This window comes from Danio aesculapii, chromosome 4 (genome assembly GCF_903798145.1).
Source record: "Danio aesculapii chromosome 4, fDanAes4.1, whole genome shotgun sequence".
In the NCBI taxonomy this organism is placed as follows: Eukaryota; Metazoa; Chordata; class Actinopteri; order Cypriniformes; family Danionidae; genus Danio; species Danio aesculapii.
This window is the reverse complement of record NC_079438.1, coordinates 39585859-39602890: the sequence shown is the minus strand read 5'-3', so window position 1 is coordinate 39602890 and position 17032 is coordinate 39585859. Positions and strand designations below refer to the sequence as shown.

General features: G+C 36.5%; 1 protein-coding gene across 1 annotated transcript in view; it reads right to left on the bottom strand.

Moving 5' to 3' along the window:
- snd1 (staphylococcal nuclease and tudor domain containing 1) overlaps positions 1 to 17032 on the bottom strand; it is a 303535-nt gene that overhangs the window by 209997 nt on the left and 76506 nt on the right. The window contains 4 exon segments of the mRNA XM_056455628.1: positions 2529 to 2670; positions 7334 to 7406; positions 10886 to 10996; positions 15847 to 15950. Coding sequence (XP_056311603.1) covers positions 2529 to 2670; positions 7334 to 7406; positions 10886 to 10996; positions 15847 to 15950 — 430 coding nt within the window.

The window sequence follows — 17032 nt, the reverse complement described above, 5'->3', positions numbered from 1 at the left end:
TCGGCTGCGTGGAAGGGTTAAAGTAAATTTTCGCAACAATACCACAGTATAGCTAACCTAGTGCTGTGTTTGTTCTTGTCATTTTTCTGATTTTTGTAGTTTGCAGTTTTTGTACTACTTCTAATTCACATGTACCGTCCAAAACCACGTTGAAAACATGACATGTGCTTCTTCCTCTACCAATTTAAATGCGTTTCTGAACTCAAGATCCTTTTTCGTTTGCCTTTGTTATGGCCACCATGAGCTGTTCCTCACGTGCGGTCAATTTTTAAAATAGTTCAACTTTTGCGACTGTGGATTTATACTGAATGTGTTGTTATTATTACATGGGGTTAGGTTTTAGAGTAGAGTAACATGCCGGTGTTTAACTGGATTGCTTTAATGCATTCCCGCACTGGGCTCTCACATACTCGGTACGCTACTTAATAGCCGTGGTGGGCGTTTCTCTCTGTCTCTCACTGAACCCAGTCTACCACACACAAGAGACTGGTTCGCAGATTAGCTATGCGCTATGGAGGGGTTTGGGAACAAATGAATACCTGAGCAATTCATATGGGAGTCATTGGAATAATTAGGTAAAAAATGCTAATTTATATATATATATATATATATATATATATATATAAAAATTAGCATTTTTTGTTAATTTAACAAATAAATAAATAAATAAATAAATAAATAAATAAATACATAAATAAATAAATAAATATATATATATATATATATATATATATATATATATATATATATATATATATATATATATATATATATATATATATATATATATATATATATTTATTTATTTATTTATTTATTTATTTATATACTAATATTTTATAAATAAATCCAAAACCTGAACTTGCTCAAATTTGCTTGTGAGAATGGCAATTGGCTACATGTAGAGCGCTGGTAAAAGGTGAAAAGTCGCAGATGGTCCAGCACCACCTCTGACGTGCAGCAGTGCTTCCTTTACATTCCACATGTGCACATATATGCCCAACACATAGAAACTCAAGGGGAAGAACAGATGCTGTGTAGTAAGACCTCACAGCCAGCGAGCGTGACACCTAACCTTGCATCAGATTGAGCTCTTCAGATCCCCGTCTTGCCTTTGGGGGGTCAAAGGCATAGACAAAACGCCTGCACAAAGACTAGCTTTCCAGACCTGCCAGAAACCACCGGCCTCCGCAGGTCAGAAAAGGAGGACAGAAGCTATTCAATCTCAAAACACCACAAGCAGAGCATCCTGAGGAGACAGAAATGCCTGCTACAAAAAGCATCTCACCGTCAAGCCTTAGGCAGGGGAACACGAGGACACACTTGATGAATTATTAAAGGGGAATGGTTTACAAAACAATAAGAAGTCTGTCATTTACTTACCACCTTGTGTTTTAAAACCCGAGTATCGTTCATCCATGGTACACAAAAGTTAACAAGTGCAGAATGTCTCTGCTGTTCGTTTCTGTTTTTTCAACAAAGATTTCAATATTTTGTTGACTGGTAATTTCTCAGCCATTCAATGGGTTCAAAATAAAGATGGGTGGTACGGACACAATATTTTCTGTTATTTTTTTACACTAAATGGGTGTTGTGAGCCACATGTATCATTCATACAGGAAGCTAGAGGGCGCCCACGAGCATAAGCTCTTTGCATGCCTCACAGAAGACATTTAACAATCATAGTGGCAGAGTAAAAAAAAAAGAACATTTATACCACTACTGAACTAAAAAAAGTATGATTCCTTCCTAATTCTGTGAAACTAAACCACGTATAGCTACCGCAGAGTAAAGGTCAGCATTCTCCGCATCTGTACCGTGGAAGCCACAGGACAGATTTCTTGCAAGCTGGAATAAATTTCTGAATAAAATGTGGTAGCAGTCAGTAACTCCGGTGTAATTTGAACAGGAGCAGGTGGCTTAGCAATATAGCGTTCCCGACTAGTCGACTTTAATGCTTTGCCGTGGCACTTTTTGATTGAAGTCAACTAGTCGCTCTTTGTACAGAAATGTTAAACATGGAGCAATCACTCGTTTTATCAGTGTTGCGTAATCATGTTTTATTCCGCTCCTTTTCATAACACATCACACAAATGGTTCTGCCGTACACTTACTGTTTTTGTCGTACTGTAAAGCCGCACGTTCCAGTTCCTGATTAGAGGCAAACTCCATACTGAAGGTTCCATTCTTATTACCGCAGGAATTGTGAAGATAATTTTATTCATATCACAACTGATATCGAAGTAATATAGTGAGGACTTTTAATAGAGCTGCTCATTTTCAATATATGACGAGAGCAGCTTAAACTTCTCTATGGTTCAACCAAAGAGAAAACACAACAGCATATGGATGAAAACATAACTGGATTTTCATTTTCTAGGAAAACAGGTTTTTTTTTTTTTTTTTTTTTTTGAAGTGAACAAAAACCATTAGAGCAGTGGCGCAACAGCGGTCAGCTGCCACATTGTGGTGGTTATGTGGTCACAGATGGTGGTATAGTTGACAGGCCGAGGCCGGCTGACACTTACCAGCGAGCAAGAAGGTGATGAGACACGTCTCTTTGGGCATGTAGAGCTTGAGTCTGGAGCCACTGAACACGTACTCCACCACAGCCTCTGAGCGGCCCGCTCTCTGCAGGAATGGGAAAAACTGTTTCGCCTTCTGTGTCTCCTGTCGACAGAAGCATGAAAACACAGTCATTTTTAATTTACACACATTTTTCAGCTCAATCAAAACAAGAAATATGTCAGCATGTCTATTTTTCGGTTTTGTTTCTTTTTTGCATGTATGTATGTTTTTTTAACACTAGTTTCACTCATTTAGGCTTTAGTTTTACATATTTACACTGTTTTATCACACATCAACTTCGGTTTGCTTCACTCTTTTAAAACTTTACACTTGCTTATTTGTCCTTGTTTTACAGAGCTTGAGTTTTGTTTCACACATTTAAACTTGTGCTTTAAGTTTTAAACTTTTTTTGTTGTTCATTTTTGCATTTCACACATCTTTAGTTCGATTCACACCATTTAAAGGGATAGTTAACCCAAAAATGAAAATGACTTCATTAATTTGTATAAAGCAGATATTGTGAAGAATGCTGCTTGCTGGCACCAATAGACTTCCATAATAGGAATTGAATCTAAATAATGCGAAAATAAATACTGCTTGGTTGTGTATTTAAATAAAACATTTTTTAGCTCAAACGAAAAAGAAATATGTCAGCACGTACTTCAATTTATATATTTTATTAAAAGCGGAACATATTCTGCTTTTTTAGCTTGAAACGTTTACATGTACTTGATTGTTGCATTTACTCTGTTTTACCAATAATCACTCATTTAAGCTTTTGTTTCACACATTCACACTTGTTTATTCCACACATCTTTACTTTGGTTTGTTTCCCACTTTTAAACTTTTGTTTGACGTTTACATTTGCTTGTTTATTTTTTTTCTTGTTTAACAGAGCGTGAGTTTTGTTTCACACATTCAAACGTATGTTTTAAGTTTAAGCTTTCTTGTTGTTCATTTTCACACATTTTGCCTCACACATTTTAAAGCGAAGTTCACCCAGAAATGAAAATTACCTTATTAATTTGTATGACGAACATATTGCGAAGAACGCTGGTTGCTGGCACCAATCGACTTCCAAAGTGGGAATTTAATTTAATTAATTTGAAAATAAATACTGCTTGGTTTTATATATTTACACACATTTTTCAGCTCATACAAAAAAAATAAAGCGTCAGCATGTACTTTTATTTTTTCCCCAACAAATTTCGCTTTTTGCTTGAAACTTTTACATGTATTAGCTTGCTGCATTTACTCTGTGTTAACAATAATCACTCATTTAAGCTTTTGTTTCACACATTTACACTTGTTTATTACACACATCTTCCATTTCGGTTCGTTTCGCACTTTTAAACTTTTGTTTGACGTTTACACTTGCTTGTTTATTTATTCGTCTTTATTTAAGAGCTTGAGTTTTGCTTCACACATTTAAAGTTATGTTTTAAGTTTAAACTACTTTCTAGTTGTTCAAATAGGAGCTTGCGTCACACATTAAAGGGACAGTTCACCCAAAAATGTGTTAATTTGTATAAAGAAGATATTGTGAATATTGCAGGTTGATCGACTTCCATAGTAGGAAAAAACACTATATAGGTTACCAGCATTTTTCAAAATATCTTCTTTAGTGTTCAACTAAGAAACTCAAATAGGTTTTGCACAAGTGAAGGGTGTGAAAATGGAATTCGTGTTTGGGTGAACTATCCCTTGAATTTTTTAACAATCCATTTTTGTTTCCTTCATGCATTTACATTTCCTCCATTTACGCTTGTTTGTTGTTCACCTTTGTTTACACCAAAGTGAGTTCACTCGACGGTCATATTTGCATTGCCTCCAGGCACCAATTTTGCCCACACAAGGCCAATCCCTCTCTTTTTCGACGAGAGAAAATTGAAATTCTTCAAATGTCCCGACTCAGCTAGGTTTCTTTACATTCATTTAGATACGTCTCACTTGTAATTCAGCCGTGGACTGGAAAAGGACAGGCCGAGTGGAGGATAACAGAGTTAGCGATAGCGTGAGCCATCATTGTGAGAAGGGCAGCTCTATTTCAAGAGTGTTCTGGCCAAGGCTGTACTTTTAGAAGTGAGATTGCCCATCTCGTGGCTTGACAGCTGAGGTTTCGGTGTGTAACAGAGACACTTCACATTTCACTTTAAATATCGCTGCTTCCTGTGACTCAGAACACCAGAGCCGCCCACTGGAGCTGGAAATATAGCCGTAAAGAACAAGAAAAACCAAAAGAAAGAAGAAGAAAAAAAAAACAAACGCATCCAAAGATAAATGGTCCTCTCAGAGCAACGACACAGTCCCAATCCAAACGACATTACTCTGACTGTCAGTCATATAACGAGGAAATCTTGTTTCTGGATGAGAAATGAGAATGTTAGCGTTTGAGAGTGACACGGCTCTTTTTCTTTCACTCTAAACGCCGCCTACACAAACCCGGGTATAAATAATATCCTGAAAAAAAAAGTTGGAAGACAGCTGCCATAGACTTCATTAAAAGCGGAGAAGCTAATTCATAAACTCAGAGATGAGAGAATGAAAAAGAGGTGAACACGAAGTCAGCGGCGGTTAAACATCAGTCGCTTCGCAGGCCTGTCAAGCAGCAAAATGACGTTTTACAAGCAAAGTAAAATGTAATCTTCATTTGGGTTGAGGCGCATAAACGGGATTCGCCTAAAAACAACTTCAGAGCTACAAGCGAGATGACTTTATGGGTGGAAAGCCTATTTTTAGAGAGGCGTTCATTAATTTACTGGCCAGAGCCGTAATGCAGCAATAAATCAGCTGTCATAGGGCCAAGCTTTAACATCAAGGATTCAGAGAGAGGATTCTGGGATATAGAAGATATTGGCAAAGCCGTTCATAATTTCAAATACACTGTCATGGGTCATGCTCAATCAAATAGTCAGATTTATTTAGTTATTTATTGTAGTATTTTCCTGATATTTGATTTGAGCATCTGGAATGATTTTAATATTGAATATTGAAATTCATGTCATACATGGTAGAACTTTACAATAATGTTGTATATGTTAATGGATTTACTAACATAACCAAACAATGAACAACATTTATTACAGTGTGTGTTCATGTTAGTTGATGAAAATGGTTCATTGTTGTTTCATGTTAACTCTCAGTGCGTTAACTAATGTTAACAAGCATGAATTTAAATGTTAAATTAGGGCATAATTAAATGTTGAACTACGATTCACAAATGCTGTACAAGTTTTGTTTATAATTAGTTCATGTTAGTAAATACATTAACTAATGAAACCTTACAGTAAAGTGCGAGTCATAATTTTTAATTAAATATTTAAATATGATTTAAAAATGTATTAAAATGATGCACTCTTATTAGTAGTTAAAAACAAGGACTAATTGAACAATTAAACAAATAAATATGAGAAATAATATAAAGCCATAAGCTAAATACAAATCACATTGGTCAATATCAAAACAGTTTAGTTAATATTTGAAATATAATTAATATTTAAAATTAAATATCATTAATATTTCATAAAATCAAATAAACCAAAACAAAACATGCACACAGAAAAACAAAATGTCAAATTATTTACTAATACTACTAATTTACTAAACATTTAATTTAATAACATTATAATTTGGCTAATTTACAAACATTTTTCTGATATTTTGGCTTATTTAATTTTTTTTTTTGTGTGTATTATTTGACTTTTAATAAGATTAAATATTTTGTCAAATGAGTTGTTTTCACCTAAATATTAAGAGAAAAAAATAGTAAACATATGCCTACATATTTAACATAATAAAAAAAAAAATAATAATAATAAAAATAAATTTCACATTTTTATTTGTATTATTCTTCTTAACTTTCTTCAGGACAATGGAACTAGCAAGCATGTTGGATTTGTAATCTGTATGAAACGAACACGAGGTACTGTCCATTCTGTCAATCTCACGTCACATGACAGCAACTACTCAAATGCCCACAAACTTGTAAACAAAGAGTTGCTGTTATTTCTGGAGGAGATTCTCCATCAAGACCAAGTTGTGGATTACTTCAGAAGAGCAGCTCAATCAGGCGAAGCATTATCCAGAGGATGAGAATGTGTGGAACGGCCATAAATGAGGTTGGTGTCGTGATCTCGTTCCTTTTGAGAGCGCATGCGCATTAGCTTGGGCAACTTGAAAATTTGCAGATTTTGTTTGATTTGAAAATTTAGAAACGAAATTTATGAGTCGGTTGTTAAATTTTTTTGATGGTTCCAAATATGTAATGTAATTGTAACCTTGGCTAATAGCTTTGAATAATTTTTTGTTTCCCTTTTCAGACAGAATGCCCAACTATACTACCCGAGAGGCGTTTCAAAGACGGCCGGCAAGTGACATTACTTGCCTTAAAGGGACTTTGGCTCAGTCTCTATTTTAGAGGTCGCCACAGTGGAATGAACAGACATCTTTTCCAGCATATGTTTTACGCAGCGCATGCCCTTCCAGCTGCAACCCAGTACTGGGAAAAGTTCATGTCTTTCAATCTGCATGTTCCAAAGCATTCAACTCAACCAAATACTTGAGTCTCACACTATAAACACCTGTTATTGTAATACAAGATCACTGTGTTGAGTTGTTTTTATGAACACTTAAGATGCGTTACTGATTTTAATCAGTCAATATTTCATTAGCAAGCAAAATTGACATCTAAAACGCCTAAATTAATTTGAACATAAAAAAACATCAAAATCAAATGTGGGACTGGTTATTTCCAACACTAGCTTACCCCTGAAATGTCCGCCACTCTATGAATGGGCACCTCTTTCTTGCTGTGAAGCCCTTTGCCATTCTTGATCGCCCTGCAATGATTCAAAAGCATAGTTACAATCGAAATCTTCACAAATGCCCACCAAAAAAAGACAAAACCATTTCTATCCAGGCCTGAGAAACCAACCCTTAAACAAACCCACCCATTCATCCATCCCTCATGCCACAAAAGAGCCAACAAATCACATTTATGGGGCAGCGGCACCCCAGCATTACACATGGGAATGGATACGGTGTCTTTTGTGTGTGTCTGAGTGCTCGATCAGTGTAATAGTGGTTTGCTGAGTTGTGACGCCTGAAGATTACAGTAGATACAGGAGGTATGAGGGACGCGTCTTTGGCCTCTTTAAGGCAGATGTATCTGCGGCTGGAGCCTCCCTGGTGTCCAATCATGTTCAGTGAAAAAGAGAGGAAAGGAGCTCATCCTGAGGTTTATTTCTCAAAGGATGTAGGGTAACGACCAGCAATCTTGGCTAAAAATAAATTTGAGGCCTGCAAATCGCCCATCTCCGCCGGCTCCACAGGGAAGCGTTACCCAGAGAAAGTGAAGGACAAGAAAATGGAGGAAATGCGTGTGTGTGTGTGAATGCATGAGAGCAGTAGCGAAAGAGAACAGAAATCAAAAAGGAATTTTACTAAATAGAAGATACTAGCAAAGCAGTTTTAATGAATTTACTTTAGGGTGCCATATGATGATAATCTGATTATACCTAGGCATAGTTGAATAATAAAACTTCAGAACATGGAAATGACGTAACGTAAGCCTTAAACACAATTGCTTCCTCATTGTAATGCAAATCTATAGTTCCATAGTCAGAACACAAAATTTGAGATATACGGATTTAATGAGGCGGCATAAGGTCTGTTTAACTATCTGTTGTTAGTTTAACATGTATATTGCGAAATTTGACATTTGTTTGTAACAAGTCATCAAACACATCAGACTTGGTGTTTAACGCACATTTATGCTCTCAGCTCTTACTGTGTTTTCCTTTAGTGAAGTAATGCCATTAAACATTATAAAACTCACTTGTTTATAAAGTGCTTGATATTAATTTCAGCCTGTGTTTTCATATACATTAACGCTTCAAAATACAATATAAACATGTCTGTCAGCTCATTTTGCTCAATATAATTAGAATTTAACCTAAATTTTATCCACAACACTAGAGGAATAAACTAGGTTACTCCGGAGGCATACAGATAGCTCAATCACTCCTTCTAGCTAAAATAAACCTTTTCACCATTTTGAAAAGATTGTCATTTAACAAGGAATCGACTCAATTTGTTTAATATTTTTGCAACTGAACCACCAATGGTTTTCATGTGGTTTTCATATTCTGTATTCATATTCATATGACTGTTCCAATTATGGTCAAAACCTGAGCTTTTCATTCTATGGCTAATCCTTGTGGTATTAAATGAGTAGGGGTGTCAAAATGAATTGTTTCTTCGATGCACCACGATGCAGACATGGACAATCTGATATTGGTTCCGTATTAGCTCATAACCGGTTATTATGTACTGATGTCATTTATCTCCTACGCGCTATATCGCAGTAGAATGGCAAAGGAGGAGAGTAGATAATTGTGCACAATTCACTGCTTGTGAGTTTGCTGGACAGTCTTTCACTGACACTGAAGGTACAGTACACTGCCTCTCTCTTTGGACATTTGACCCGCTGGCGGGTTCATGAGGTAACTTTTCCTCTCAGCAGTTAAAAACAAACAAAAAAAAAAGCGAATTTTCTCCACCACATCTATTACGGATTACCTGTGATAACCGCGCATTATGTGCATATTAGGGTTGGGCGATGTTGACCAATTTGGCATTGTACAATGTCTAATGTGAAACATCACGCTAGACCATGGCATCATTGTCGTAGGCGCCGGTGAATTGATCATTTATGTATTTATGTGAAAGTGAAAGATTGAAGCAGTGTACTGACGCTGTGGCACGTTACCTGATAGATTCATATGACCGAAGGGTCCTTTGATAGAGACAAAATTAAATAAGATGTTTAACAACTATAGTGAGACGTGATCCAGCGGTACATCTTTGATAAACTGTCCGACGTGCACTGCTCTCTGGGGTTTTGTGCTCAAAGCACCCGCTGACTGCCAGAAGCTCAGTGTGTGGATGTGTGTTGTTGGCAGTATAATGTGGACAGGGATCTTTTCAGAAATGCTAGATGAAAATGTCAGTGTGGACGTGGATAGTTCTCATTGTAAATTGCCATTTTAGAAGACGTATTAGTGTAAACGGGGCACAAGTGTGTAATTTTCGCAAGCGGGTTCCCGCATCGCTCATCTGTGACAGTTTTACAGCCAACCGCCCTTTCTGTTGAGCGGGTGAAGACAACGACCAATCATAGAGGTGTAAGAACTTGCTCCACTGAGCACATAAAGCTAGCGGGATATCATTTACATTAGTTTATTTGCTATAAAAGGCTCAAGTTGTCCTCTGTGCATGTATTTGAATTTGTCTGATATGTTCAAAAAGCAGTTCTTTGAGCAGGTAAAAATAAAGATACAGTTAATATTTTTGACAGCTTGCATACATAAAATTGTATTACAAATAATAAAGAAATATAAATATATTTATAAATTAATAAAAAAAATGTCATGTGTTGTGAAGAAAAAAAATCTGATTGTGTATGGAAAGCATTGTCAATGCACGTGATGCACCGAGATTTCAAATTGAACCGAATCGATGACAAGATAATCATAACCGAAGCGTGAGAGCAGTGTAAGTTCACACCCCCATAAATAAACATAAAACTTTAGCCTATTTATTTTCTGCACTTACTTAAGCCACATAGCTACAATGTAGATAAAGAACAAGATATGCTTTTGTTAGAAAGGCTATATGCGAAGGAATGTCACAGTCATGAATATTGATGGTGATTGAGAGAACAATGACCTTGCCCTAACGTGCCCATTAGTGTGGAATGTGACAGCAGTAAATAAAGAGATGTAGGGAAAAAATTGGTTTGTTTGTAGTTCAAAAGAAAAATAAATGTACAAAGCAAAATTGTTGAGGCCTGCAAACCTCCAATCTCCGCTAGGTCTACAGGGAAGTATAACCCAGTGAAGGCAAAGCACAAGAAAACAGCGGAGATGTGTGTGTATGAATGTGAAAGTGAAGAATAGAAATGGAAAAGGAGGAGCGGCAGATAAGAAGTCTTTTCTCTCGAGAGTCGCCACATCTATCGCCGGTCAGGAGATCCAAATCTCTCTCTGTGCAATAAACCACCCTTGAAACCTGAGCGCCGCAAATCTATATAATTATATTCGTCGACAAAGAATAAAAGAGACGTGCTTTAGTGCTGGTGCTTGAGGTATGAGCTTGGGGACTGATATTGGGCCCCATGAAATGAAAGCTAACCAGACAGGTTTTGACTTACTGTGAACAACAAAATGGCTCCATTTCACAGTCTGCTTCTTCCTTGGTGTGCGGGAATATGGCTGTGTCCGCCTGCTGGCGGTTTTATTTCAGAGTTTTGACTTACCTCGCCTCTGCTGCCAGGAGCTCATCGTAATGAGAAGATCTTTGATCGTCATCCTGGCGGTATCTGATCACTGTGGCAAGGCCTTTGCTGACCAGCGCCTCGGCGATGTTTCTACAGACAAAGCAAAACAGAATGTTTCCACAGTCTGACCATAATATGCAAATATAATGTATACAGGGGTCACACTCAATAAAAATGCAATTGATTTGTATTGAGACAACATGAAGGAATTAAGTTAACTTAGTTTTTACAAATGTAAGTGAATTGAACAATCAATTAAGTTGTCTAAAAAAAACTCAATAATTGCGTTGTTTCAGCTTATATTAAATTAGTTTGAACAAATAGCAAACAACATTGAGTGCAGTAAGATTGTATTTTATTTTTGGTAATTAATAAAAATTGTTTGTTTACAAAGGGCACACAATTATGAGTAAATGTAAAAGATTAACTCAATATGTTCTTGTAATCCTGTAAAAATAATAAAGAATTATAGTGATATCAAAATAAAGGTTTATTAAGCACAATGTAAACTATTTTTTACAGTATGCTGGGTTCAAAACAGTCAAAATAAGGTATCCCTGTGATAATTACATTACAAAGTCAATGCAATTGTGTGAATATAAAATTCCCTGCTCAAATGACAAAAGAGCGCACGGTGCATTTGTCGCGAACACACAAAATTCCCCTCACATCATATCTCTGGCACAAGTTCAAATAGTTCAATTTGAGCCGGGGTGCCCAAACTTTTTCTTATGAAGGACCAAAAACCAAACTTGATTCAGGATAGTGGGCTGAAGGTAATTATAGCTGTCATGAGTAATTTCCCAATTTAATGAATAATATTTAAAAATAACTAGATAACACTACTTTATATTAACTAATACAGCATTTTTAAAGAAAAACTGATAATGAACTTACAGTAAAAACTAAAACATCTAATTTATAACAGAATGAAGTTGCACTAGTTTTTGGCTCGACTTGCTCACCGATGTCTTCTGCATAGTCCTCTTTCCGTCGAGTGACATTATTTACATTTTTAAAAATCAGACTCATTTACAAAATTTTTTTGAAACATTTCATTTCAGTTAGATTTTTTGTAGCTCAGATTTCTAGATTTAGATTTGTAGCTCAGCAATAAACAAACAAACAAAAAAAGGCTACATCAAATTAGAAATGACAATCTCTTTTAAAGGCATTCTCCCCAACTCTCTTCATCATTCTCACTCTCCTGCCTACTTTGGGTATCTTTGAATTAGAGCAAAAAAATTCACTAGAGGTGAAAAACATCCTATGAGATTTGTGGTGCTCCACGTTTGGTGTGAACCCACCATTACTCCTTTATCAAATTTTCTTTTAGCTCATCATGTTTAGTCAACCATTAGTAACATTTATATCTCTATACATACTCCATCAGACTACTTAATAAACTATTTGTTTGCAAAAATGTTTACTTTGTTATCAGATCATGACGTGTTATTCCCAATACATTTTATGCATTTTATTAGTCAACATCGTCATAATATTACAGTTTTAAAATGTATAAATCCTGTCAAATTTATATTCTCTTTAAAAAAGTATAATTTAGATGAGATTTTAGGTTATTTATTGTTACTGGCAAAACTGTATAGTATTCTGATTGATTGAGGTAACTGTTAAAAATATAATTATAGCAAACAGACACATTTAACAAAGTAATTATCAAAATATCACTGATCATTATTTAAGGCAATCACTATGCCATTATATGATTAAATAATTTTAAATATCTAAATATAACGTAATCCATATAGTTTCTCAACATTACTAATATTTGATCAAATACATGCAACTATGGTGAGAAATAAGACACTGGGAGTATTGTTTTACTCTTTAACTTTGTGTAAGACTGAGTAAGGCGTAATTTGCAGAACAGAACCATAACTGATGACAACAAGCGAGACCAGTGCCCTGCAAGCAAAGCAGCAAATGCATTTCTCATTGCCATTTGTCAACAGATATAGCCTTCGGCGAGGAGCTCACTCTTCCTATTGCAGAGCACAGTAAACGCACAAAAGAATCATTCTGTGTCAAGCTTTGGTTAATAAAACCAAAAGTCCAAAAACATGAATGAAAAAAGCAAACAAGGCTTTTTATTTGGGTGCAATTTTGGAGTCATAGGGAGAAAAAAGGTAAACAGTTTGTGCTAGCACTCAATGTGGCTTTGATTACAGAAAAACACTGGCTCAAAACCAAAAAACACAAAGTGAAAAGTTAATAGCAGGGGCTTTTTAGGTCCCGCAATCAAACCAACAAAAACCGAACAGCAACAAAACAAAAATATTGCGATCAATGATAAACATACTTTCTATGTTAGACCTTCCCCTCCATGCTCCCAAAAATCAAACACTGAAAAAAAAACCTATTGCATCAGGCAGACAGACTGTCAGTGCTGTCATAAATTTTTACAGATCTACGATCAGTTCTGCCTGCTGAAATATTTATGGCACGATGGGGGAAAAACCTGGAAAGAGCTGATTCCGAATCAGCGAAGAGTCAAGATGCGGCAAAAGCAGCCGAGCCCTCAGGCGATGTGACCACCTGTTACCCACAATGCTCTAATGCCAAGCACTGGGGCACGGTTGGGTAATCACAGCCTGAGGCGCAGTACCACCCCAGACTCGCTTACCCTAACAAGGGACAGTCTGCAAGATCACACATCCACATCACATGGGTGAACAAGAATCATTTCAATTCATGGAGGAGTCATAAAGGGTAATAAAGCATATGCATGTCCTGATTCTGAAAGTAAGAAGATTGTTAGATGGGATCTGGGAACATGCCAATTGCATTTAGCATTCCGTGTGGTTTTTATTTTTATGACATTCTTTTGAAAAAAAAATTTTTTCCCAATTTTTTTGAAGTGTAACTTCACGACGAATAAAACCAAATTAAAAGTAATTATTTAGCGAGAATCAATCTGAATAATTAATGAATGGACTGAACTGAATTGGTTCAATAAATGTCTCGATTCAGTGGATTTTGACTCAACAGAGATCAAGATCTTTGACAAATCAATGACTTAAAACCTAATATTCTAAGAATTTGAACAAACATTTACATTGCCATCAAAATTGAGCCATAAGACAGTTTATTTACAATGAAAATGTACAAATTCAAGCTTTTTCAATTCGGTAAGGATGCATTCAATTCATCATTAAAGTGACATTTAAGTCATGTTAATTACATAGTGAAACTTCTGGCATGAAACTATGCATGCACAGGTTAATAGGTCACCTAATCTGCTCCTACGTCACTAACTATATGGCGCAGGAGATTGGTTGCTGTCTCCTCGGCAGCTACTGAGCTTGCTATCATCAGTTTAAAAGCTTTGTGTCATTCTATGCTGTTTAAGCTGTGGTGCGTTTTTGAAGACCCTCCTCCACCCCAGCTCCACCCGTGTTTAGATCTGCTACGGGGGTTACATATGTATTATGTTTGCACCAGCAGCATGTTATATTCTCAGACGGCATGTCTGCTTGTATACTAGCAGTAGCAGGTCTCAGTACTTGCTCTGGCATAATAATTAAAGCAGCAGTAGCAGTGTAACAGATCTATACCATCAAAACCAAATAAATCAACATTGCCATATACATGATCATTACAAAACTAAATCCTGAGAGTGTTCATGGCAAAATCTCAAAATCAAAAAGTAATTTTTGCACATTAAAACAGTTTCAGAATAAAAAGACTTGGATTTACTAGACTTGTGTCCATGGTATTTGTTTTTGTCAAATGTTTGTCCATTTCCAAATTTCAATAATTTAATAAGTAATTTAGCGCATTCTTGAAATGGCAGTTGTTAAGAACAACAAATGCTTTCATTTGTTGTGACTAAAATGTGGGCTACTCAACCAAATGTTTAACTACATTCACAGGCACACACGAGCACATTCATATATTTATCAATGTTTGAGCACCAAATCGTTCAAGTAATTTTGTGATGTGATAATGAATGACTGCTGAAATTCTACACTACCTGACAAAAGTCATCACCTATCCAAGTTTTAGGAATAACAAATAATAACTTGACTTCTAGTTAATTATTTAGCATCCAAAGTGGCTTAAATGAAAGGCAAAGGCCTCTAGATTACGCTTATTTTACCACAATAAAAATATGATCATGTCTTAATTTAATTATTTAATTAGGACAGTAAGGTCTGACTTTGCTTAGACAAAAGTCTTGTCACTTAACAGAAATAATGTATAGTATAGAACAAAGTCATGGTGCTGTGGAAAAAGAATTAATACTGTGTATGACTTCCATGAGCTTGGATTTATTAATAAAGTCACCTTGAAAGGCAAAGAAAGAGTTCTTGCAAGACTCCCAGAGTTCATCAAGATTCATCTTCAATGCCTCCATCTTACCCTGGACATGCTCAATAATATTCATGTCTGGTGACTGGGCTGGCCAATCCTGGAGCACCTTGACCTTCTTTGCTTTCAGGAACTTTGATGTGGAGGTTAAGTATGAAAAGGAGTGCTAACCTGCTGAAGAATTTGCCCTCTCCTGAGGTTTATAATGTTATGGGCAACACAAATGTCTTAATACCTCTGGCTGTTGATGTTCCCATCCACTCTGCAGATCTCTCGCATACTGAATGTAACACCAAATCATGATTTTTTTTCTTCACCAAACTTTGATTTCTGTGAGCCTCTTGCAGGTTCCAATAGGTCTTCTGCAGTATTTGTCATAATTGGGATACAGTTCAACAGATGATTCAACAGAAAAACTACAGTCCCTTCTGCCACTTTTCCAAATGATAAACTAGAAGTTATTATTTGTTGCTCTTAAACTTGGGATCGACGACAAGACTTTTGTCAGGTAGTGTATATTAGACAATATAATCAAAACCTGAGTAGGAGAAGAAAGTTCTGAATGAGTCAAAGAGCACAGTAATTTGATAACTGGCTAGTGTACTTACATTCCTCCAATGGTGACGGTAGCACAGGTGCGCTCTGGGAAAGCCGGGACGCCCATTTCCATAGCATTGGTGGCAGCTCTGATGTAATCAACTGTGACATTAACCTGCAGAGATATACAAAGCAAACTGGTTTAAAGTCAATGTACAGGGCAAAGAAACAAGGTCTAAACACACACACACACATATATACACTATTAAAGGCTGTCAGGGCCTCAGCAGCTATGGAGTAAAATTGACCACTGAAGCCACATGTGAGGACACTGAGAACTGCACTGTAACCCTGTTTTATGATGTCGCATTAAACATGACAGAATTACGCCAAGAAAGAGCAACACATCAAACTCTGAATTTGATATCTTTGTACAGGATTGCAAATCAAGCGAAAAGCTGGCTGTAAAGGCGAAAAAATGGATTACAGGCCTTTCAGGGTGGACAAATTGTGTTAGGGCATCTAGTGAGGGGTTTGGTATGTGTGTGTGTGTGTGTGCACGTGCGTGTGTGTGTACACAAGCATGACTGTGGGCTACTTTCCAAGGTCACCCTGAGTCAGTGTGAATCATGTCAGGCTAGACCATAGATCTCCCCAGAGGAAGCCGGACCAAACATGGAAACTGTTTATCACCAAGCTAGGAAGAGGCGGGCAGTGGTAACTATCCGCTTGGTAGGTTTAACGTCACGCGTCGCAGTTTCTGGGTCCAAATGCTCTATCAGATGCCAAATGCGAACAACAAATGGTACCAAAATAAGCTCACAGTGTACTGTTGAAAAATCATGATCGTAATGTTTATATCCAAGTCTAATCTCAGATGGACAGACTGCGACTCATCTTTTATAGATCACTAAAAGATTGATATCTGGGATGGAGAAAGTGCAGAGATTGTACTGAGAACACCATGATAAAATAGTTGCTTTAATGTGTGATGTGACAAAGGAAGACTCCACTTTTTGAATATAGGCTCAGCTAGAGTTAAATAACTGAATTTGGCCATTTCAGCCGATATTCGGGTCTGAATGAGCAGTTTTAGCTTAGCATAGATCATTGAATCAGATTACACCATCAGCATTAAAGCTGGACTGTTCTGTAGTTATTACATCGTGTAATAAGACCAATAGAAAATTAAATAATAAAATGGCATAATAACTTACCGTTACGATATAAGGAACGCTGCTGCTGCAGCGGGTGCAA